The sequence below is a fragment of the Gopherus flavomarginatus genome, chromosome 10, assembly GCF_025201925.1.
Source record: "Gopherus flavomarginatus isolate rGopFla2 chromosome 10, rGopFla2.mat.asm, whole genome shotgun sequence".
Classification (NCBI taxonomy): Eukaryota; Metazoa; Chordata; order Testudines; family Testudinidae; genus Gopherus; species Gopherus flavomarginatus.
The window spans coordinates 74,633,376-74,657,999 of NC_066626.1; the positions used below are offsets into that span (position 1 = coordinate 74,633,376).

The 24,624-nt window shown below is 39.8% G+C and overlaps 1 protein-coding gene across 7 annotated transcripts in view; it reads right to left on the bottom strand.

The window, feature by feature from the left end:
* PTPN4 (protein tyrosine phosphatase non-receptor type 4) overlaps positions 1–24,624 on the bottom strand; it is a 229,483-nt gene that overhangs the window by 92,988 nt on the left and 111,871 nt on the right. For 6 of the 7 annotated variants that reach the window (XR_007768388.1, XM_050917015.1, XM_050917019.1 and 3 more), the window contains 5 exons: positions 23,854–23,961; positions 6,074–6,116; positions 5,895–5,994; positions 1,556–1,600; positions 1,195–1,247 (listed from right to left, as the gene is read on the bottom strand). Coding sequence is in view for 6 of the 7 variants with exons in the window: in XM_050917015.1 (XP_050772972.1) it covers positions 1,195–1,247; positions 1,556–1,600; positions 5,895–5,994; positions 6,074–6,116; positions 23,854–23,961 (349 nt within the window). In the remaining variant the exon portion in view is untranslated. The remainder of the gene's footprint in view (positions 1–1,194; positions 1,248–1,555; positions 1,601–5,894; positions 5,995–6,073; positions 6,117–23,853; positions 23,962–24,624) is intronic. The other variant, XM_050917016.1, reaches the window with a different exon arrangement.

Sequence of the window (24,624 nt, forward strand, 5' to 3'; positions counted from 1 at the left end):
GTTTTCCTGGAACCTAACCCCCCTCCCTCCCATTTACATTAATTCTTATGGGGAAATTGGATTCGCTTAACATGGTTTCACTTTTAAGTCACATTTTTCAGGAACATAACTACAATGTTAATTGCAGAGTTACTGTACATATATTCTATTTTTTTAAAAATTCTTTTCACTTGACTTATTTCATTGTCATGATTTATATGGTACTATCTTTTCTAAGGCATGTATTTTAATAATTTTGACAGCATTCTTGTACTATATATTTTATTTCAACCAGAAGCCCAGCCTTTTTTAAGAGCAACTCATATGAGAAGGCATTTAAGTACAAAGCTAACTTGGCTGGACACATAATTGGGCCAAATATTCCTGCAAGTTTCATTACTAATCTAAGCTATATACTGTGTGTGTCATAAAATAGGCTTAGCTTTGTACTTTTCACAAACACTTTAATGGAACGTTTGCCTGACAAGGAGTACTGCAAACAATACCACATATAAGTATCTAAAATAGCAGAAAAGCACAAGGGTCAGAATTAAGGTAACTTTAAAATCTCAATTGTTGTCATATGCTGATTTTCAAATACTTAAATATGCATCGTGATAGTTTTCCATATAATTGCCCAGGTTTTATAAAAGAAAGAGAAAAAAAGGAAGGAGCTAAAACTTCACTATCCAAGACTTGACAGCTCTGCTATCTTGTTTAAAATTGGCAACTGTGTTTATAAGTTATGTAAACTGGAACTATTCGGCTAGACACTACCAGAACTCCCAGTTCTACACACTTTTGGCTGTTCACACTAAGAAGTATCTAAATCTAAAAACAGCTTTAGTCTCATTATTGAGGAAGTAACCTATTACATTTTAGAGCATATAGAGATTTACAAAAAGCATTACTATATCTTTAGACATTAGTATAAAGAGGAAATGGAAAGTTGAGAGCTTACTAGTAAAACAATTTCATGACCACTTCAGTGAAAATACCATGAAATGCATGAAAGGTTTACCTTTCCTCACTGATGGAAAAATACCACTGTTTTTGTACAGATTTAGGTACATCTCATCACACAAATCCATTTGTGCATGCTTATTACTATTCATTAACTTATGGTGACTTAGCTGATCACTGGAAAACCAGAAAAATAGAAGGCATAATTTGAAATAATCTATGTACTCATACTTACTTAGTAATTATACTTACATTGAACAGCATAGGAAGCCAAAAGAGCAGCAGTATTATAAGGACAGGGCAATCTATAATTTGAAAAAAAAAGGAATACACCTGGTGTGAATTACGATCAGTTTGAAAATCTTTTAATTCATTTATTTACCAACACAGCTATGAACAGTAAAGCACAAGTTTTTCACAGACGTTTTTATTATAAGTATTTCCATTTAAGTACTCTAAAAGAAACTATTATATCATTTCTTCAGCAAATATTATATAGCTCATAATCTTTATATAAAATTATTCATTGCTAAAAATTAAATAATGTATCTTTTAATTTCTGAAAACTGGTCATATATTATATATATTAGTCAGCATAATAAAAGAGGCTTACCTTCCAGTAAGAATGTCTTGTTTAATTTGCAAAAAATATTGGTACCTTAAAAAAACAAAAATACTACAATGGGTTAAAGAAATGTGATTGAATTTTTAGACAGAACTGTCTTCCTAAATTTAACATAAAGCTGAAATATTTGATATCACTTTTGGGTCTATTGCATTAGAAACATTTAACCAGATATAATTATTTCTTAAGTTTTCAGAGGTAGATATTAGTGTGAGATGGCAATCAAAGTTACCCATATACCCATAAATTTAAATTATCTACTTCTGTAGAACATCCAATTTTACATTACATTTCATGAAGACATCACAATTAATATTCAAATTTCACCTAAAGGTAGAAACAATGGAAAAAAGAGGAAATGGTTACCTTGTGAAAAATAAAATAGAGAAAGCAAAACTATCAAACTTTAGTGCCACACAAAGCTGTGTTCAGGCACCTAAATAAAAGTTGCCTACTGTTCAGAAGTACTAAAGCATTTAAAAGTCTCATATGATTGTACAGATTTAGGCTTTTACTTTTAGGTACCCAAGTTTGAAGATTTTTTTTTCCTGACTTAGCTCATATTACAAATATATAAAAATTGTTTTATTTTTGTTCCAGCTATACAGAAGTAGAAATTAGTTTAGCACCTGAGGATATCTGACACCAATGTATTGTTTCAATTTAATATCAGGGTTGAGTGGTTTGTCTTCCTCCCTCAATCTAGAAAAATTATGAATGCAAAATCTTATTGCATTATGCTAAAGTCTTTCTGCAACTTTTCCTACCTTCCATAATTTTTTGTTCTATAAACAGCATATTTCTGTATTTTCTTATTTTATTTTAAATGACTTTTAAATGAGAACAGCTTATTTAAAATAGCTCATCTGCTCCTCCCACTGTTTACCCTTAAGGTGGGAAATAAGCAGCAAAATGAGCAGATGAAACATTCAAAATAGGGAGACTGTTTTCAATCAAGTACATTTAGTGACAAAAAACAGATGACAGCAAATTACTCACTTATTGCAGTTATTTTATAACAAAAATTAAGGCAACCTTTATTATATTTAAGTGTATTTCTTTGAGTGTTTTATTTGCTACAAGTATATGCTACAGTTCATATTTTCAAATGCAACTACTGATTTTTGGGTACCTCCATTTTTTGGGTGCCCAAACTGGGACAACTTAAAGGGCCCTGGTTTCCAGAAAGTGCTGAAAAACTCAGCTACTGAAAACCAGGGCCCTCTAAATTGTATGCAGTTGGGCACTCAAAAATGAAGGCACCCAAAATGAATAGTCACATCTGAAAATGTAGGCTTCCCTGAAAAAGGAAAGAGACTCTGACAGGATGAGATTGAACATGTACCCATAATTCACCCAAAAGTTATATAGATACTAAGTTTCCTCCAACCCCTCATTAAGGTTTAGAGGATTTTAAGGAAGTGAACATTTAATTCTAAATTAGAAAGGTGGCAAAGCACACACACTACAAATGAGAACCACCCTCACAATAGGGGGCATAGCGACAACAGGTGATTGCTTTCTTGTACATAACACTGCTTTGAGACATCCCAGGTCCTGGTATTGAGCCCATTGCGTATTTTTCTTCTTGCACATCTGCTTTGACAGTTGTAACACAAGCATTCATACAACTCAGGCCTTGGGACAGTAAATTAATAGAAAATAATTGTTTGTGTAGCTGTTTATATTATCAGAAGCACTGTTTGTACTAAAATATTTAACAAATTAATATTTACTGTCATGACAGAACTCAAACATTTAGAATTAATTTATTGCATTAAAAATTAAGAAGATTTTTACCGATTCTTTCATTTTCTTACAAATTGGTATGTGAACAACAACTGCCTCATAATAGTTATGTAAGGATTCCTGATATGGACTTTTAAAGTAGGTTAACAATAGTGAAGAACCCCACGAGCATTTTTACAAATGTGCTTACATATACAGAGGAACCAACCCATCCATAAGTGAAATGCAGTTACCTCTGGGGTGCAATGTGGCAGCTATTCAGGGGAAGAAACACCGCATTTTGTACCCAGGAGTAGAAATAGGGTGCATGTAAAGTGACCAGAATGGAATTCTGTGAATCGGCACTTATCGAGGACATTGGGCCTAACAAACCGCTAATGCCCACAAAAAGTATTCTAGGATCTTCATTTGATCACACATAATAGTAAGTTCAGGATGACATGTAAAACTGAAAGTATTAAAACACTGAAGGGTGTTCTCAGTCCCTGGCAGGCGTGGGGCCATGGCTTAAGCCGGAGAGAAGCCGTGACCCCGCGCCTGCCGGGGACAGAGAACTCCAGGGCTGCAGGCTACATTCTACGTTAAAGTAAAAATAATAAATATATTTGGATCAGCAGTTCAACAATGTTTTACTTTTTTAAAATAAATAAGATATAAACTGTTTATGGTATTTATTTTGTAAAAACTCCTTAATTTTTCTTACTGGTAGATAAAAAAGAGCAAATTCACATAGTAAGGTGAAAGAGTAATTGCAGAATAATTTAATGTAATACCTTTTACATGTAAAATTACCCTTTTTATCTTAGCAATTCATATATTATGTAATATTAAATATGATGTTTTTCATATTATTTAATGTACAAATACAAAATAAGCCTTGAAAAATTGCTGGCACCCGCCACACTCTTCTGAAAACATGAATGTGCTACTGGCCACGAAAAGGCTGGGGACCACTGACTTAAAGCATGTAAACCTCTTCTACTTTGTTGAACAAAATGGGAAATAAATAGAAATTAAAGCAACTTTAGCAAAGTAGGTCTAAAATAGCTTGCACAATGCATTTACATCTTAAATAGTAAGAACAATGAAGATGGAGCTATGTTAAATTAAAACAACCTTAATAAATGTTAAATATGTTAGCAATCTTAATACATGTTAAAAATAGATTGTTTGCTAGCAAGAGTTTATTTAAATTGACGGAGGATGAACAGGCAGCCAAAAGTATGCCCCCTTTGTTGCCCACGTCTGTTGGTCGCATGAACATTAACAGCAATTTTAGGACATTTTCATCTGCCTTTATGCCAAGTTATACACAGCCAGAAAGATTGGAAAGATAGCATCTACCGAATTATTGATTAGCAACAGTCAATGCTCGTAAGAAAATGGCCATCAATGTCTGAAAAATATATTTTATGACATATCATCATATATTTTATCTAAGTTTTGAAAAGAAAAAAAATTGCCTATTCTAACAACAGATATGGGACAAGTTAGGCTCTTTGGGAACCTAAATAAAAAATGGCCTTCCTGGTTTTTTTCAGAGGGGCCAAGCATCTACAAATCCCACTTAAGTCACCTTCTGTTGTAAATGCTCAGCAATTCGAAAAAAAATCAGACTGCATATTCTTGGGTGCCTAAAAATGGAGGAGGCACTACATTTACACACCTTGGTTTGAAAATTTTGGGCACACCTCTTAAGAACACAGGACATTCACAACTTTTTGATCTGGTACCAATTGAGCACTCCCTTTATACAGTTTAGGCCCAGATTAGTACAGCTATTCAGGCATTGCTGCACTCAACACTGTAAAACCTAACTGATTTAAAATCTTAAACCTCATTTTCAAAAAGGTTTTTTTTACAGTTGCCTAAATCCCTTTTGAAAATGAGATTTAGGCTCCTAACTTAGTTAGGTACTGCAACACTGTTTGCAGAAATGCCTAAATACCTGTAAAACTCTGAGCCTTAGGCACATTACTACACAATAGGTACACTGAAATTACTGTATTTGCGCCAGCTAAGATTGCTGCTGTATCACCATATGTCACCATGTTATACTAATACAAGTGAAGTTGAAGACTGATTGATATGCATGGCTGAAAAAAATTAGTAAGGAACTAATATACAAAAGGAATGATGAGTCAGCATAATTTCAGAAATATTATGATGTTTTCAAACATAAGAGACAAATATGGGTTAAAATTAAATTTGTACCCATTGATGAGTAGGAGAAAGAAAAAGTTTTCCTTTTTTCTTCTCTTCCCTTTCTTTTCCTATGTCTACCTGAACAATGTTTTCTCTGTGAGATTATTTCATATGTACACTAGATTTCTACACTATGTATTCAAGGCTTCATTTTAAAGGTTTTTGTGTAGTTTGTGCGCTTATAGCATGTGAATTTTAGTTATCAGCTATGGAAAATCCTAAACACACTACAAAAAACATGAATAAATCAGGTTTTTAAGAGAAAATTCCAATAAGTAATATCTTCAAAAAAAAATTATGCTTTTTTATAATACTTAGTTCCACTTTTAAATTTCCTAGAAGAATGTTGCAATGATAAACTATCTAAACCTACCTTGTATATTCTTCTTGGAGCTTGTTAGGGTCACTTACAAAAAATTTGACTCTAAAGTTCAAACTGTAAGGAGATCCTCCTAGAATTAACAAAAGTATTTCTAATTAATCAGGTTACTTTAAAATCCTTATTCAATAAAAATCATATTTGAAACAGACCAAATACATATATTTACTCACTTTTTAATTGTTTCCTGATTGGTTTGTTTGGATCGAGCCACCTCTGGGGGAAAAAGAGATAAACTATATACATTTTTTTTTTAAAAAAAGAAAACAACATATATTTCACAAATTAATCTGATATGATCATGCTAAGAAACAATTTTTTTCTTGTTACTTAATTTTTGAGCTTCTTATGCAGAATTGGCCTTTAGGCATGCAAAGCCCAGTGAGTAATTTTCTGAGAGACCACAGGTTATCACAAACATACCCAATTACTCCCTCTGGCATCTTTCTCTATGTACCTTATGGAGCTAAGGCTACTCCCAGCTCCCTTCACAGGTGGCTGCCTGCAGCTGAGCTAGCCTCTTAGATGAGCACCTAGTTACAAGGGTTAGAATTCAACAATGTGAGAACACTACTGGACTGAGCAGGGACTGACAACAAGAGATGACAACATTTTAATTCTGGCTCTGAATTACCTAATTTTTCTGGCTTTTTTCCACCATCTGTAAGATGCCTACTTCACAGGGGTGCTGTGACAATTAGTTAACATTTGTAAAATACTACATGTAAAACTCTCTAAATACACAAAAACCCTTCCAATGGCTGTGAACTAATAGTCCCAGAACCCAAGTTTACTGAGAAGATTGCTGGATGAAATACTTTGAGACATTGGCAACTGAACACAAACAGCTAGGCTCCATTTCTCTTGCTGCAAGGAACTAGGGTACCCCAAAAAACAACTTTACTTCATTCAAAAGTAAGCCGTGCAATAGTATCCTAGAAAAATCTAAATGAGAAAACAACTACTTATCCTACTACAAATTAATATTGGTTTTTCAAAAGGTGTGTCCATACGTATTCCATTACTGGTGTGCATGCATGCCATGCACGAGATCAGATTCTTTTTATCAGCAAAATCCATTGGGGCTGCATCTGCACTCTACGTGCAGAGAGAATAAACAGCAGAGTGGGCCCAACTGTCCCTCAGTTTCTTTGTCAAGACAGAATCCAGGTGTTACCGGACTCCATGGCAGCAGGGAGGAAGAGAAGATCATAGAATACACACAGACAACACATCTCAAAGAATCCCATTTACTGGAGGGTAAAGTACCTATTCTTTCTCCTTCAAGTGATTGTTCAAATGTATTGCACTTCAGGTGACTCACAAGCAGTGACCTCGTAGGAAGGAGGATTGGTGCTTGCTGTCTATTTCAATAACGATTGGAGTACTGTTCTGCCAAAGTGCATGTCTGACACTGATGCCTCTACCAGCGAATTATACTGTATAAAATGTGAACTGATCCCCTCATAGCTTCTCAGAGAATCAACAGGTTGTCTCTGCTCTGATGGAGTTGGTTTTCACACCTCAACTGCTAGAACAGGGCCTCATCCTCCCTGATTGAACTGACCTCGTTATCTCTAGCTTGCTTGCTAGCACACATATATATACCTGCCCCTGGATATTTCCATTACATGCATCTGAGGAAGTGGGTATTCACCCACGAAAGCTCATGCTCCAAAACGTCTGTTAGTCTATAAGGTGCCACAGGATTCTTTGCTGCTTTTACAGATCCAGACTAACACGGCTACCCTCTGATACTTGACACCATGCAAGGCACTGCATTTAGCCGTATGGAATGGAAATCCATCAACCTCATGAAGAAACTTGCACAAATACAGACAGATATCATCTTCCTTTCCAAATGCAAACGGATGGACATCATACCAAATGGACTAAAGGTAAAAAATCCACTGCTATCTACATACTACACAGACGACAGTGAGAGATTGTCATACTCTATAAAAAAAACTGAGGAACCACCTGATCAGCATCCTATACAGCAAACAGGAAAACATCAAAAAAGAGCTCTCCAACCTGGAGACTCTCATTAATAACCAAACTTCTATACAAACGGACTTCACTAGAATAAGACAGGAGATCTACATTACTCACTTCACCTCTCTTCAAAGGAAAAAGGACTGTAAGCTGTCTAAACTCCTACCTGCCACATGGGGCCACAACAGTGGTACCCCTAACCCACCCAGCAATATCGTCAATCTATCCAACTACACACTCAGCCCAGAAGAAAAGTCTGTCCTATCTCGGGGACTCTCTTTCTGCCCTGCCACCCCCAGCAACATGATACAGTTCTGTGGCGATCTGGAAGCCTACTTTCACCGTCTCCGACTCAAAGAATACTTCCAGGACAACACTGAACAGTGCACTGATACACGGGTGCCCTCCCACCAACAGCACAAGAAAAAGAACTCCACATGGACTCCTCCTGAGGGTCGAAATGACAGCCTGGACCTATACATTGAATGCTTCCGCCGGCGTGCACAGGCAGAAATCGTGGAACAACAACATCGCTTGCCTCACAACCTAAGTCGTGCAGAACGCAATGCCATCCACAGCCTCAGAAACCACCCTGACATTATCATCAAAAAGGCTGATAAAGGAGGTGCCGTTGTCATCATGAACAGGTCTGACTATCAAAAGGAGGCAGCCAGACAACTCTCCAATACCAAATTCTACAGGCCACTTCCCTCAGATCCCACTGAGGAATACACTAAGAAACTACAGCATCTACTCAGGACACTCCCTACACTAACACCAGAAGAAATCAACATACCCCTAGAGCCCCGACCAGGGTTATTCTATCTACTACCCAAGATCCACAAACCCGGCAATCCTGGACGCCCCATCATCTCGGGCATTGGCACTCTCACTGAAGGACTGTCTGGATATATGGACTCTCTACTCAGACCCTATGCCACCAGCACTCCCAGCTATCTCCGCGACACCACTGATTTCCTGAGGAAACTACAATGCATTGGTGACCTCCCAGAAAACACCATCCTAGCCACCATGGATGTAGAGGCTCTCTACACAAACATCCCACACACAGATGGAATACAAGCTGTCAGGAACACTATCCCTGATGATGCCACAGCACAACTGGCTGCTGAGCTCTGTGCCTTTATACTTACACACAACTATTTCAAATTTAATGACAATATATATCTCCAGATCAGTGGCACTGCTATGGTCACCCGCATGGCCCCACAATATGCCAATATCTTCATGGCCGACCTGGAACAACGCTTCCTCAGCTCTCGTCCACTCACACCCCTTCTCTATCTACGCTACATTGATGACATCTTCATCATCTGGACCCATGGGAAGGAGACTCTGGAAAAATTCCACCATGATTTCAACAGCTTCCACCCCACCATCAACCTCAGCCTGGATCAATCTACACGGGAGGTCCACTTTCTTGACACCACGGTGCAAATAAGTGATGGTCACATTAACACCACCCTATATCGAAAACCCACCGACCGCTATGCCTACCTTCATGCCTCCAGCTTCCATCCCGGGCACATCACACGATCCATTGTCTACAGCCAAGCACTGAGGTACAACCGCATCTGCTCTGACCCCTCAGACAGAGACCAACACCTACAAAATCTCCACCAAGCATTCTCAAAACTACAATACCCACACGAGGAAATAAGGAAACAGATCAACAGAGCCAGACGTGTACCCAGAAGCCTCCTACTGCAAGACAAACCCAAGAGAGAAACCAACAGGACTCCACTGGCCATCACATACAGCCCCCAGCTAAAACCCCTCCAACGCATCATCAAGGATCTACAACCCATCCTGGACAATGATCCCACACTTTCACAGGCCTTGGGTGGCAGACCAATCCTTGCCCACAGACAACCTGCCAACCTGAAACATATTCTCACCAGTAACTGCACACCACACCATAATAACTCTAGCTCAGGAACCAATCCATGCAACAAACCTCGATGCCAACTCTGCCCACATATCTACACCAGCGACACCATCACAGGACCTAACCAGATCAGCCACACCATCACTGGTTCATTCACCTGCACATCCACCAATGTAATATACGCCATCATATGCCAGCAATGCCCCTCTGCTATGTACATCGGCCAAACTGGACAGTCCCTACGGAAAAGGATAAATGGACACAAGTCAGACATTAGGAATGGCAATATACAAAAACCTGTAGGAGAGCACTTCAACCTCCCTGGCCACACTATAGCAGACCTTAAGGTGGCCATCCTGCAGCAAAAAAACTTCAGGACCAGACTTCAAAGAGAAACTGCTGAGCTTCAGTTCATCTGCAAATTTGACACCATCAGCTCAGGATTGAACAAAGATTGTGAATGGCTTGCCAATTACAGAACCAGTTTCTCCTCTCTTGGTTTTCACACCTCAACTGCTAGAACAGGGCCTCATCCTCCCTGATTGAACTGACCTCGTTATCTCTAGCTTGCTTGCTAGCACACATATATATACCTGCCCCTGGATATTTCCATTACATGCATCTGAGGAAGTGGGTATTCACCCACGAAAGCTCATGCTCCAAAACGTCTGTTAGTCTATAAGGTGCCACAGGATTCTTTGCTGCTTAAACTACATGAGTGAATCTAATCTACCTAACTCATAGTATGATTTAATACAATTAGAGACCCATTTAAATTATCTTTGGGCAGATACTGCCTGATCCTTTGTTCTAGCTGCAAATGCTATAATTAGCCTAGAGGAGCTTCTGAATGGTTTTGTTTTGCTCAGCAAGGTGACAGAGCCTTAACTACATCAAAGGTAACAAGGATTCTGGTGGCACCTTAACGACTAACAGATTTATTTGGGCACAAGATTTTGTGAGTAAAACACCACTTCTTCAGATGCGTGGAGTGAAAATTACAAATGCAGGCATTATATAATGATACATGAAGGGAAGGGAGTTACCTCACAAGTGGAGAACCAGTGTTGACAGAGCCAATTCGATCAGGGTGGATGTAGTCCACCCCCAATAATAGAGGAGGAGGTGTCAATTCCAGGAAAGGCAAAGCTGCTTTTGTAATGAGCCACCCACTCCCAGTTCCTATTCAAGCCCAAATTAATTGTGCTAAATTTGCAAATGAATTTTAGTTCTGCTGTTTCTCTTTGAAGTCTGTTTCTGAAGTTTTTTTGGTCAAGTATAGCTACTTTTAAAGCTGTTATAGAATGTCCAGGAAGATTGAAGTGTTCTCCTACTGGCTTTTGTATGTTACTATTCTTGATGTCCGATTTGTGTCCATTTATTCTTTTACGTAGGGACTGTCCGGTTTGGCCAATGTACATGGCAGAGGGGCATTGCTGGCACATGATGGCATATATCACATCAGTAGACATGCAGGTGAATGAGCCTCTGATGGTGTGGCTGATATGGCTGGGTCCTCTGATGGTGTTGCTATAGTAGACATGGGGACAGAGTAGGCAACGAGGTTTGCTACAGGGATTGGTTCCTGGGTCACTGTTTCTGTGATGTGGTATGTAGTTGCTGGTGAGTATTTGCTTCAGGCTGGGGGGCTGTCTGTAAGCGAGGACTGACCTGCCTCCCAAGGTCTGTGAGAGCGAGGGACTGTTTTCCAGGATAGGTTGTAAATCACTGATAACGTGCTGGGCAGTTTCTAGCTGGTGGCTGTACATGATGGCCACTCTGATTCTGTTATTTTCCTTGTTGGGCCTGTCCTGTAGTAGGTGATTTCTGGGTACCCGTCTTGCTCTATCAACTACATCAAAAATATACAGTTTGGCTTCCCCTTGGTTCAGTTTGGAAAAGGAAATGGCAGATGAATCACCTGAGTTAAATGGAAGCCTGAAACAATCTTTGGTAAAAATGCAGGTTTAGGCCTAAGGGTCACCTTATCCTTATGGAAAGCAATGTAAGGTAGACCAGCCATAAGTGCCTGAATGTCACTATCCTTTCTAGTTGACGACTGTGCTCCTCCCTGTCTGCTAACACCATTGTGCTATCTGTCATCACCTGGTCTGCTAGTCCACTCAGTACGGAGAGAAATACTGTGGAGGCTAATCAAACAGTTCAGAGCTGCAGTATACTGTATGAAGGTAATTCTCTTCAAGAGCCCATGAGACTTGGGTTTGAAGGTAGCAGTGTGAGCTCTTCAGCTGAGCACAGAAGCATCTATTAGCAGTGCCTTGGTGACAAATGGAGAAAACAGTCCACGTTTGCAAACCTGCACAGAGTCCTTCTACCAGTTTAACTATTAGAGGACTTCTCAGTGGATCAGTATGCCCATGTTCATGTGATATGTGTTTGGTAGGTACACCATTTTCAACTACTTTTGTAAGGTGGGTGTAGTCTGGCATGCTATGTGATGTAAATACAGGAAACAATGTGATCAAGAGAACTGAGGCAAACTCTTACTGACATTTGAGGGTGAGCAAGCAGGTGGTTGATGAGACCTACAATGGTGCTGAATCTGCTTTATGGCAGATAAGCTCTTGCTGTTGCGGAATCTAACACTACTCCTACGAACTCTATCCTTTGGGTTGGCACTAAAATTGACTTTTCTCTGTTGCTTCCGAGACCTAGCTTAGTGTAAAATTGTAGGATCATATGAAATTGAGTCATTCATTTGTTGCACTGATCTCCCTCAAATGAGGGAATCATTGTGGTGCGAGTCTACCTATACCCTTTGCTTTCTCAGGTGAGCCATCATGACAGCCAAGCACTTGGTGACTACTTTTGGTGCTGCTGAAAGACCAAAGGGCAGAATTCTGTACTAACTGCAGTAATTTCCCACTTGGAATCGCAGGTATTTTCTGTGTGCAGGGTAGACTGACATGTGAAAGTATGTGTCCTGTAGGTTAACAGCATGAACCAGTTTTGGGGATCTAAAGATGGGATTAGAGAGGTGAGGGATTTGAATTTTAAGTGGCAGATTAAGGTGTTGAGACAACTCAAATCCAGAATTGGGCAGCATACCCCTTCTTTAGGATTAGAAAATGTAAGTAAAATCCCTTCTCTCTGAACCCTAGAGGCACATCTATTGCTCCAAGATTTAGATGTAAACTCATTTTTAATAATCTCTCATGAGTGGTCCCTAAAGAGGGCTGGGTGTTAGGAAGGTTCCGAAATTGAATGGAACACCCACATTCTGATGATTTCTAAGATCCTGAGGTGATGTGATCTCAAGTCTCCAGAAAATAAAAAAGGAAACTGCCAAAAGAAGGGGAGGGAAAGGGAGATAAAGTAAACAGATCCTCTAAATGCTCCAAGTGGCTCATGTCAGATTTGCTACTTTAAGACGAACACAGCGTGACTATGCAGAGGCTTTCCTCCACTGAAATCTCTACTTTTTCCTGGTGGTTCAGAGGATCGTTGTTCACTATAGTAATAAGCGGAGCGGCTCCGTCTAGAATAAATCAGCAGTCTGGGCTGTTTCCTTCCTGGGACTGCTATATAAATCCCCAGAGACTGAAGAATACCATATGACTCAGGAAGTGCACAGCTTCCTTTGTCTTGATACTAAAGGAGTTCTCAAGAGCTGTCTGGACCTCTTTGGTAGTTTTCTCTGCTGTTTGAGGGAAATTTTTCAATAAAAAGATATTTTGTCCCAATTTATGATGTCATATTTCACTAAGAGGGCCTAACAATTAGCACTACACATTTGTAAATTTGAGGAAGAGTAGTTCTTCCTACCAAGTAAATCTAATGGTCAATCTTCCAGGCATTACCATATACAAAATGTCAAGTAGTCTGAGTGATTTTTCTTGCACAATTTCAACTGGAATCTCAAAAGGTATCCACCATTCAGCACAGCAGTTCTTGAAAAGTCTTATAATAGTCAGGTCAGGTAGACATAGCAGCCATTGCCACCTCATCAGGCAAAAAGGTGGAAATGTTTGTTGGAATTATCTGTTCCTCAATCTAAGGGTGTTCCCCCTCTTTTTTTTTTCTCACCTAGCTGAACAATGTGCCTCTTCAGCCTGCATGATTTTGCAGAGGAGGGAAATGTCACTTTTCAGGGGGCAGTAGAGGTTGGTTTTCAAGCTGGTGGCATGCCCCAGGACTGCCAGTCAGGTAAAGGGGAGTAGTGCAAAAAGTAAACTAATAACATAAATGCTAAAAGTAATTATAACTGAATATTCTACAAATATATACAGTAAGTAATATTGGTAAAATGTTTATTTTATTCTAGTTCTGACATGCCCCTTTTATGGTATGTAATTATCTGCTCAAAGCCCAGAAGATTTTAGATGTAAAAAAACACTAACCTTTTAATCACATGCTCACTGAATAACTCAGGCTCCCTCTAAGCTCTGCAGGGCTGCTTCTTAATCACAGCTGCCCTCATTACTACACCATTGTATTCAATCAGCATAACACACACAACATCAGAACACTAGAGGGAGTTTGGATATGAAAGTCAGGAAGAAAGGAGAAAATGGGAAATAAGATAGCCACACCTGTTGCAATTTTTTGAGTTCGTCTGAATAAAGAATTGTATTGACTTTTACTGTTCTTTTATTTACGTCAAAAGACAGATTCTAGCTCTCCCACACCCATATTTATTTCCCTGTTATGCCAATGTTTTTCTCCCTGTCAACCTCATTCCTTAAGGAAAGAGTCTGGAATGAAGAGGTTAAATATGATTATTACCTTGACAGTATCCCTATCAGAACAGCCTACAAGTGACATAACCCTGGATGAAAACCCCAATTAAAAACATCCAAAATGTGCTGAACAGCTTTATTTGGTAATAAACATTGAGTTCTACTGTTTAGCCACAGACTGCTAGGAAGAAGAGGAAAATAAAGTTTAGAAAAATCAGTAAACATCATTGAAAGTATTAGTTTCCTTCTGTAGTCTCACATTCCAGGGAGAAAAGTATCACAGAGGTAGTCTTCTCTAAAAAAACAAGTCAAGGAACATTATTGTAGCAACTGAGGGATGTCAGTCTCTTACATACACAACAGATATTCAGTTAAACAGATGAAAGAGAAGGCTGGGGCGGGGGCCACAAAAGCCATTATTCCTCTTATTAAAGTATTGTTTTCCTTTGTGAAACTATTGAAGTCCAATTCTTTCTATCCTAAGGAACAAAGAGCATTCAGTGTCCACTGAAAGCAAAGGGGGTAGATTACTGACTGTATGTGAAACATTCAATAATTGCTTTCTAGGTCACTGATTTCTATTGTTCATCCCATGCATCCATGTTGAGAACAACAATGCTAGCTTGTCACAAAAGAGGGTGGAATCTAAGTCTGGACACAATAAACTTGACATGCTCATAACCTCAGTACAGAAAATAAGCAGGAAACAGTAATATTACAAGCAGTAAAGTCTAGTCTTAAAACCAGTAAATATGTAATGGGATAAAATGAGAAACTTTTCAAGAAATAAAGACCACATTCATAAAATATAAAAAAAATACTTCAGAATTGTTTATATAACATGTAGAACACACATTTTGCAAAATGTATTTTCTATAAAAAGATGGCTACTTTAAAGTGCACTTGCTTACCGTAAGCAATTTTTTGGATTTTTTAGAAAAATGCATATATTTTAATAAAGAACGCAGGAACACCAACATTTGTCACAGGAGGCATTCACACATAGCCTCTCTTTAGAGATTAAATCTGGGTGAATTTCCCATTTAAGAAACAGTTTATAGTGAAAATTTATTATTTTTAACATTCTACACAGCAATGGCTATCTCAACCTTTCCAGACTACTGTACCCCTTTCAGTCTGATTTGTCTTGCATATCCCCAACTTTCACCTCACTTAAAAACTACCTGCTTACAAAATAAGACATAAAAATACAAGTGTCACAGCATACTATTACCGAAAAATTGCTTACTTTCTCATTTTTACCATATAGTTATAAATCAATTTGAATATAAATATTGTACTTACATTTCAGTGTATTGTGTATACAGAGCAATAGAAACAAGTCATTTTATGAAATTTTAGTTTGCACTGACTTCATTAGTGCTTTTTATATAGCCTGTTAAACTATGCTAATATCTAGATGTGTTGATGGTGCACTGCCTGGAAGACCTCTGTGTACGCCCAGGAGTATGTGTACTGCTGGTTGAGAACCACTGCTATATCGTACCTTACCACTCTTAGAAAGGAAGACTTACACTCTGCTAAATTCAAATTAGCACCACAGGACAGTAAAGAACAAGCATCTGTCTTGTCCTCATAGGCTGCCTTGGTAATATATAGAAAATCCTTCCAGAAAAGAAAAAAATTAATGCAAGTGATCTTGAAACCAAGGGTGCCAATCACATTCTAGACTTTTTCATATTAGGATTATGATGTGCTGTTACCTAAAACATACTAACACACGCATTTCTAAAATCCACTGTAAACAAGTCAGACAATTGCCATCAACAGTTGCCAAAACTGGTCAAGTGCTTTGTCTATAATACATTTGAAATACTATTAGTTATCACAGGTGTTCTCAACCTCTCTCTTTCTGAGGCCCTGCCAACATGCTATAAAAACTCCATGGCCAAGCTGTGACACAATAACTGCTTTTCTGCATATAAAAGCCAGGGCCAGCATTAGAGGATAGCAAGCAGGGCAGTTGCCCAGGGCTCCACGCCACAAGCGGCCTCGCAAAGCTAAGCTCCCCAGGCTTCAGCTTCAGTCTAAGGTGGCTGGGCTCGACGCCCCGGACTTCAGCGCCATGCGATGGGTCTTCAGCTTTTTGCCCTTGTCCCCAGTGAGTCTGACGCTGGCCCTCCTTGGGGTCCCCCCTGAAACCTGCTCACAGCCCCGCAGTGTGGCCCAGACCCCTGGTTGAGAACGACTGAGTTAGCACACACTAACATGCTAACATCACACCTCTGAATCCTTCATTAGATAAGACCTCAGTGGTAAGGGCTGAACTACCTGTTCATTACAGTTCATGTGCTGGGAATAAAAAGTTCATCGACAAGACGCAAATTTAGCACTTTGTGTGATTTTAGTTTGTGCCTAGCTAAGTTAAATACTGTATTTAATTATGTATTATTTGTTTTATAGTAGCATTTAGAGGCCCCAATCAAGATCAGTTAAAGACAATTATTTTTTCTCTTTAGAATAAAGGTATGTATGAAACCTTTCTTCCTCTCATCAACTTACCCTTCTGTGCATTCCACCCTGAGCAATCATCTCAATTTTCCACCTTTTTTGAGACTTTTCCGTATCTGCTGTTTCATTTTGTATATTAATGCCAGCCCTCCTTCCCACTCTCCCACAATATTTAGGAATTTCATACCCCTGGGGGGTCTCTCCCTCGCCCACATTTCCCTTTGCAGAGTCTCTCCTCTTCCTCTTCTCTTTGGGAGTTTCTCCCTCTGCTTCATGTTTCATCTGAGGGGGTCAGACAAGCAGCTGATTCCATGAATCCTGTAAACTCAGCAGCAGTGGCAATAGCAGCAGATGTGAAGGATGGAGGCTGAAAAGAAGCCTCATCTTCGCTCTGGTGCTGCATGGCTCAGTGACAGTACGGAGTGGAGTATGGACTCCACTCTTGTATAGCTTTGGTAATGCTGGCAAGGGCAAAGGGTGTGTGAGGCTGTCAAAGAGCCTCATCTGAGTCTCATCTGTGCAATATTGCATTGCTGCCAGCTGTACAGAGGTAGGAGAGGAAGAAGGAGGTGTTCAGTACCTGTGCCCTGTCAGGTATAATATTCCTCCCAATCCTGGCTCTCTCTCAGATGCTCTGACATGGGTTGGATAACTTTTGTAAACCATAGAGGGAGTTGCTAGACAGAAGAAAAGGTTGGAACGGGCCTGCAGGCCATGTTTGACATCCCTGCCTTAAACTGTCCCAATTAACTCGAAATTACACTGTCAAAGTTTTAGTCATATTGTACGTTACTTTGTGCCTGTAGTGCCTTCCACATGGTACAGTATCATGAAGTGCTTTCTAGGTGATTGCAAACAGTTAACTACAATGAAAATTCTTGCACAAACATTCTAACCATAACAGAACAGCAATAATAAAAGAGATAACTGAAAGTTATCATTAGATCCATCTATTAGTATATTTCTAACTTTGATTTTGATGTACCTAAGGTTGGAACTCACTGCCAGTTAAGGCACGTAAACTACGATTATAAACACTCATGCTCAGAAAAGTCTTTTATTCATTGTTTTAGAGCAGGGGTCAGCAACCTTTCAGCAGTGGTGTACCGAGTCTTCATTTAAACACTCTAATTTAAGGCTTTGCGTGCCGGTAATACATTTTAACGTTTTTTAGAAGGTCTCTCTATAAGTCTACACTATATAACCAAACTACTGTTATATGTAAAGTAAACAAGGTTTTCAAAATGTTTCAGAAGCTTTATTTAAAATTTAAATTAAAATGCAGATCTTATCAGTTTAGTGTGATCCTTGCCCTTGCTTTTGCTTGTTGAGTTTTCCAATGTCTGGTGCGTATTTGGATACTTTAAGCTGCACACAGGCTTCTGAGCGATCACTTGTTAACCAGTTCCGAGAGGGACAGAGGACAGATTTCATGTGTGAAAATACCTGTTCACACAGGTATGTGGATCCAAATGCTGAAAGCACTGCAAACACAATTTTCTTCACACAGTTAAATTTCACTGGCAGAGGTGTCCAGCAGGTCAGAACAGAGGCCCCATGATCTCTCTCGGTGGCTTCAAATGTGCTCCGCATATCCACAAACTTTGATGTCCACAATTCTGAGCTTTTTAACTGACTGAGTTGCATTTCGAAATCTTCAACACCCATCCACTGAAACACAGACAAATCCAAGTCACTTTCGTTGAACCTTTCAGGTTTAATTAGAAAAGAAAGCATTGGGCCAAATTGCTGGAAATCTTTGTCTGATTCCAGTTCTTGCATACACTTTCCACTCTCATCGACACTGACAGTGCAACGTGTCAATAGCTCCGTTATGAGTTGGAAATAGCGGAAAGTAGAAGTTTGAATATCCCTGGAAAAAACTGCTAGTTTCACAACAAATGCTTTCCAGGCTTCATAAAGATCCAGAACTGTTTGCCCTGCACCCTGGAGACAGAGGTTGAGTTCGTTAGGTGAGCGGTGATATCAGTTAGAAACATGAGCTCACGCAGCCACTTGTGATCATCCAGTTCAGAGTAGTTTTGTTCTTTTTCCGACAAAAAGGCCTTGATTGCATCAAAACAGTTTACAAAGTGCACCAAAACCCTGCCAAGACTTAGCCACTGAATGTTGCTGTGAAGTGGGATGTCGTTATAAGCACTGTCCATCTCTTCTAGCAGTGCTTGAAATTGTCTGTGAGTCAAAGCAGATCGAGCAACAAGGAAATTCACAATTCACATCACTGTATTCATCACATTATTAAGTACTGAATTAGAAATTTTAGCACACAGGTTTTCTTGATGGATGATACAGTGAAATTTGACTGTCAGATGGCCAATTTGATCTTCAAGCAGCTTTACAAATCCCTTCTGTTTTCCGGCCATGGCAGGAACACCATCTGTTGTCACACAAATTATTTTTCTGATATCAACTCCTTGTTCTTCAAAATGGTTTACAAAACTTTCCAGTATATCTTCCCCCTTTGTTGTGCCATGCAGGGGTTTTAGGCAACAAAGTTCCTCTTGGATTTCATCGGAAGCACAGTATCTTGCAACAACTGCCAAACATGGATTGTCGTTTATATCCACACTCTCATCAACTGCAACACTAAACACTGCTGTGTCTTTCAATGCAGTAGTCTGCTTTTCCTTAATGTTTTCTGCCATTTAACTTATGCGTCTCTCAACTGTTCTGGCAGAGATGGGGATTTCTTTTATTCTAGATATGATTGTATCTTTATTTGGCAACTCATTGAACAAAATCTCCCAACTGCTGAGAAAAACTTTTTATATATTCCCCATCTGTAAACGGCTTTCCGTTTTTTGCAATGCACTGTGCAATCTTGTAACTTCCTTCTGTAGCTTGATTTTTACTTACATTTAAGCTTTTAAAAACTCTACTTTGCTTCTCATAGGCTTCTACTGCCTTTTTGATTGATTCAGTCTTGTCTGCTTCATCAAGAAAAGTTTTCTCCTGCTTCGTTTCAAAATGTCGAACACTTGACGTGCGACAAACAACACTTTCATAACAGACAGCACAAATAGCATGGTCCTTCTTTTCAATAAACCCAAATGCGTCTGTCCAAGCAGGCTGAAATGATCGGACATTTAGTTTCACTTTCTTAGGAGCTGCCATTTTGTCAAATGTTCCCTTCAACTCTCAGTGGGGAAAAAAATGGTGCTAGAAGGCAGGCACAAGGTCAAACGCAGTGTGGCCTGAAATAAGCAATTTTAAGATGGAGGTGCTGAGCTGCACCCCCTCTTCCCTTGTGTGCAACCCTCACTGTCCCAGGCTGGGAACAGTGGGCCACAGCCGTGAGGCTGCAGAACAGTGATCCAAGGCCAGGAGAAGAGCCCAGGGTGGCCTGCAGGGACTCCAGGCCAGAAAGCAGGCTGAGCAGGGCTGGAGATCTAGACCGGGCTGGCAGGAGGTCAGCAACTGGAACCCCTGATTGGCAGCTGAGGTGAGTGAGCTGACCCTGCAGGGCCGCAGGCCTGGACCCTGTCTGGAAGAGCGCCTGAGCAAGGTAAGTGGGACTGTGGTGGGGGGACCCCAGCTGGCAAGGGGCCAGCAGCGGGAATCCCAGAGCAGCTGCAGGCTGAGCGGCAAAGCCTGCCACGGCTCTGGGGTTTCAGCCGCGGGCTCCTGCCAGCTGGGATCTCAGCCCCCTGCCAGCCTGGGGTTCCTTCCCCCAGACTGGCAGTGGGTGCTGAGTGGGGCTGCGGGGGGGGACCCCGGCTGGAAAGGGACCAGCACCGGGAATCCCAGAGTGGCTGCAGGCTGAGTGGCTCAGCCTGCCGTGGCTCTGGGGTTTCAGCCGCAGGATCCTGCCAGGTGAGGTCTCAGCCCCCTGCCAGCCTGCGGTTCTTTCCCCCAGGCTGGCAGTGGGGGCTGAGTGGGGCTGCCACTGGGGGGACCCCGGCTGGCAAGGAGCCAGCAGCGGGATTCCCAGAGCGGCTGCAGGCTGAGCAGCTCAGCCCGTTGCCGTTCTGGGGTTTCAGCCGCGGGCTCCTGCCAGCTAGTGTCTCTTCCCCCAGGCCAGTGGGTGCTGAGTGAGACTGGCAGAGGGTCCCCACCTGGCAGGAGCCGGCAGCAGTAAGCACCAGAGCGGCGGCAGGCTGAGCCGCTCAGCCCGCCCTGCGTGCCACTAAAAATTGGCTTGCGTGCCACATTTGGCATGTGTGCCAAAGGTTGCCGACCCCTGTTTTAGAGCAATAAACTGACTCTCCTTGCTATATATTGGACTACATTCAACATATAATGGATTCAGAGATGCATACAGTTGTGGACTAGAATAAAAAAATGACCTTATATGTGTACATAATCTAAAAATCTTTTTTTTTTAACTGATAGCCAAATAATATGGAAACTACCTTGTACCCCAGCTAAGACAATCATGCAATTCAGTAGATAGTGATTTAACAAAAAAGAGTCACATACTCATTTCAGTTTTCACTTGATGACTATAAGCATTAACACTTTCACTCCAAACCCTCTAACTACTCAATCTCTCTGCAGGTTTTTTGACAAAGTTAGCCATAAATGCTGCTGACCCACTTATACGACATAGCTAGAGAAGATGGTACAGTACTACAATGACTTCTATCATTACTCTTTACCAGGACCCAGAGTGTGATGATAGCAACTGGTCCTCCTCTTAAAAGTTTCTCACTGTGGAGACCCACATGGATCTATTCTGTCCTTCCACCTCAAACATCTACATGAGACCACTTGGAGAATTTCAGAGGTGCCACAAACTCTGCTGTCATCAGTATGTTGATAATGCCCAGATGTACATTTTGTTATCCAGGCATAACAATCGACATCATATATATGTCACAATGCCTACAGGTCATCACCTGAATGAACACCTAACTCAAACCCAACCCAAATAAGACTGAAGTGATCCCAGTTGGAGCAAGAGAATACTCTGAAGGACTTAGTGGAATATTACCATCCCATTCCATTGGAAAGTGTCTCCACCCTTTTGGCAAAGCAGCTTGAAGCCTTAGGATCCTGTTTAAGTCTTCACTAAGCTTGGACAACTGAAATTCTTCCACTGCCCAAATGAGCGCCACATTTAAGCTCAAGTATAATATTAAGGCAGGGTCAGATTAAAGAACTTTTGGGCCTTGTGCGCTATAGAAATTGGGACCATCCCCACCTTCCTTAAACTAGACAGTGAATGTGATCATTGTAATTAAATGCCACAAATCCATTAAAACCTTTTGAGCAATGGAGAGAAAGGGTATTCTACACAGCAGAAACTCTCCTCCCTGGCAGCACTGCATAAGAAGATTATTAAAGCTTCACTGTTCAAGATGGAATACAGTCAACTTTTTCTAAGTCCCAGAGCAAGAGCAGACAGCAGAGGAGTGCCATCAGTGTCTTCTGCATTTATGTTATGGCTAGAACTTTTAGTCATGACATTATCTACCTACTCAGTTTGCATTTCATCTGTCTTTTTTATTTTTTAAAACTTTTACTGTTTTTAATGCCTTCAGACCACTCCATTTAATTACTGCATTTAATTAACTTGCACACATTTCACCACATAATGGTCATTTGATTAGTTCACGCCACACCTCATTGCTGCTAGCTGATTTAACTGTGCCTGCATGGCATCACCACACTACCTGCCTTTTCCTTTCCCACATCCTCATCTCACCCCCACTCTTCTCTATCACTGCATCTCTCTAACTCTATGAAGTCATGTATTCTACTATGCCTTCCTGTACAAAATTATCTTACTATTGTTCCTATGTAGGTGTCGCAAATCATTTATTAAAAAAACTAAAATGCCACTCTTAAATTTAACAGTGATCAAATTTGTATTAAAAAATGATAAATGAACAATATGCATATAGAGCAAATCAAGCAATCACATTATGTTTATTTAAACTCTCATCATAACCCTACCATTTATTATCATTCAGAATGAACTCAAACTGTTAATTGAACTCAGATTAAAAATACTCAGGGGCAAAGAAAAGAGACCCTACGCATGTTTATTGTGCTATACACACAACAAATTTTAAGTTGAAATCTGAAAACTTTCTGATTTATTCCACTTTAATTGTTTTGCACACCCAGTCCTTATTCTATAAAAAAGCATCAGGGTCAGTTGTGGCCTCAAATAGGCCTATGTTTAACAGGAAAAAAGTGAGAGGAGTTTTCAGCTCAGCTGCTTCCATACAGGAGTTTCTTCTCAGATATAGCAAAAGGGGCAGGACACCCAGGGAAGACAGGCTAACTGTAAAGAATAAACCTCTTCTGACATTAAGGGTGCCATTTTCTCCTATATCTATCTTCTCCTATATTCCCCAACTGGCCTGCTTTCTTTACAAGATACCCAAGCCCTGAACTTTCTATGCTGTCTTAGGGTTTGTCTAGAATAAAGTCTGTGGTCCCATTTTAACCTGAGTTAGTCACAAAACTAATTTAGGCATAACCTCAATAGGCCTCCCAAACAATCTTAAAAGGAAAAAAAAAGGCTGACCCCAATTCTCACATTTTGAAATACAGAGATGGGAGGGGAAAATAAGTACAACCATAATTTAATTGTTTGGGGGAAAATAGTTTTCCAGTATGAGAGATACCAGGTGAAAACTTGCACCCACAAGAATAACCCGTGAGACAGCTTTATCTAAACAACAGAATAGAGACAGTCCTTTTTGAAGCATATCAAAGAAGATTTATGCCATATTTCAGATTTGTTTTAAAAAAAATTGAGTCTACTGAATATACCAACTGTCATGGACATAAGAATTAGATAAGAACTCCAAAAAAATTAATCAAATTTTCTGAATACTGAAACAAAATCCCTAAACTCTAACAACATGCAAAAAAACCAGTTTAGAAAACAGATGCAACTTACTGGGTTATCAGAGGAATCGTCAGCCAGCTGTAAACCAAAGTAATCCCTCTCTGTCAAATCGAGATGTTTGAACACTATATCCAACAAAACTTGTCCCTGATGGTTTTTCTGGAAGGAGAAAAGGTCATATTGTTTAAAATCAAAGCGATCTTTAAACCGACAGACTGCTTCATGCATGCACACCTATAGCTTATTTAGGTGTGTTCATAAAATTTACATCCCAAAATCCACAAAATTTGTCCCAAGACAATATAATTTTTAAATGAGATACTTCTCTCATTGCCACAAACAGAAGTTATTTCTCCTCAATTAAAAATGGCTACATAGGCATTTCTTGTTGCCCTCAGAAACAGAAAGTACAGTAGCTATGTAATTATTCCATAAAGCTATTCGTTTACCAACAAATTTGATAAACAGCAAAACGATTTTAAAAAGTGATAAAATAAGGCAATAAATTAAATTGGTATTTTTAGGACATGACAGAAAGAAGTGACTCTTTTCAGAACATTCCAGTATCATTCTTCAATCCTAATAAATGAATCTAATATTTCATTTGCAAATCACTCTCTAGATCTAAATCAATTACTGAAAATTTTTTTCAGAGTTACACTGCATGGATATTTAAACAGCTGTATGAATTTTTGCTTGATGGTGAATATCCTTAAAGAAGTCTTCGGAGACAATTTTCACTCTAAAAGAACCTATTGAATAGAGTACAGACTAAGGACTAAAATTTTTAACTATGGCCAGTGACTGAACATTACTTTCTTT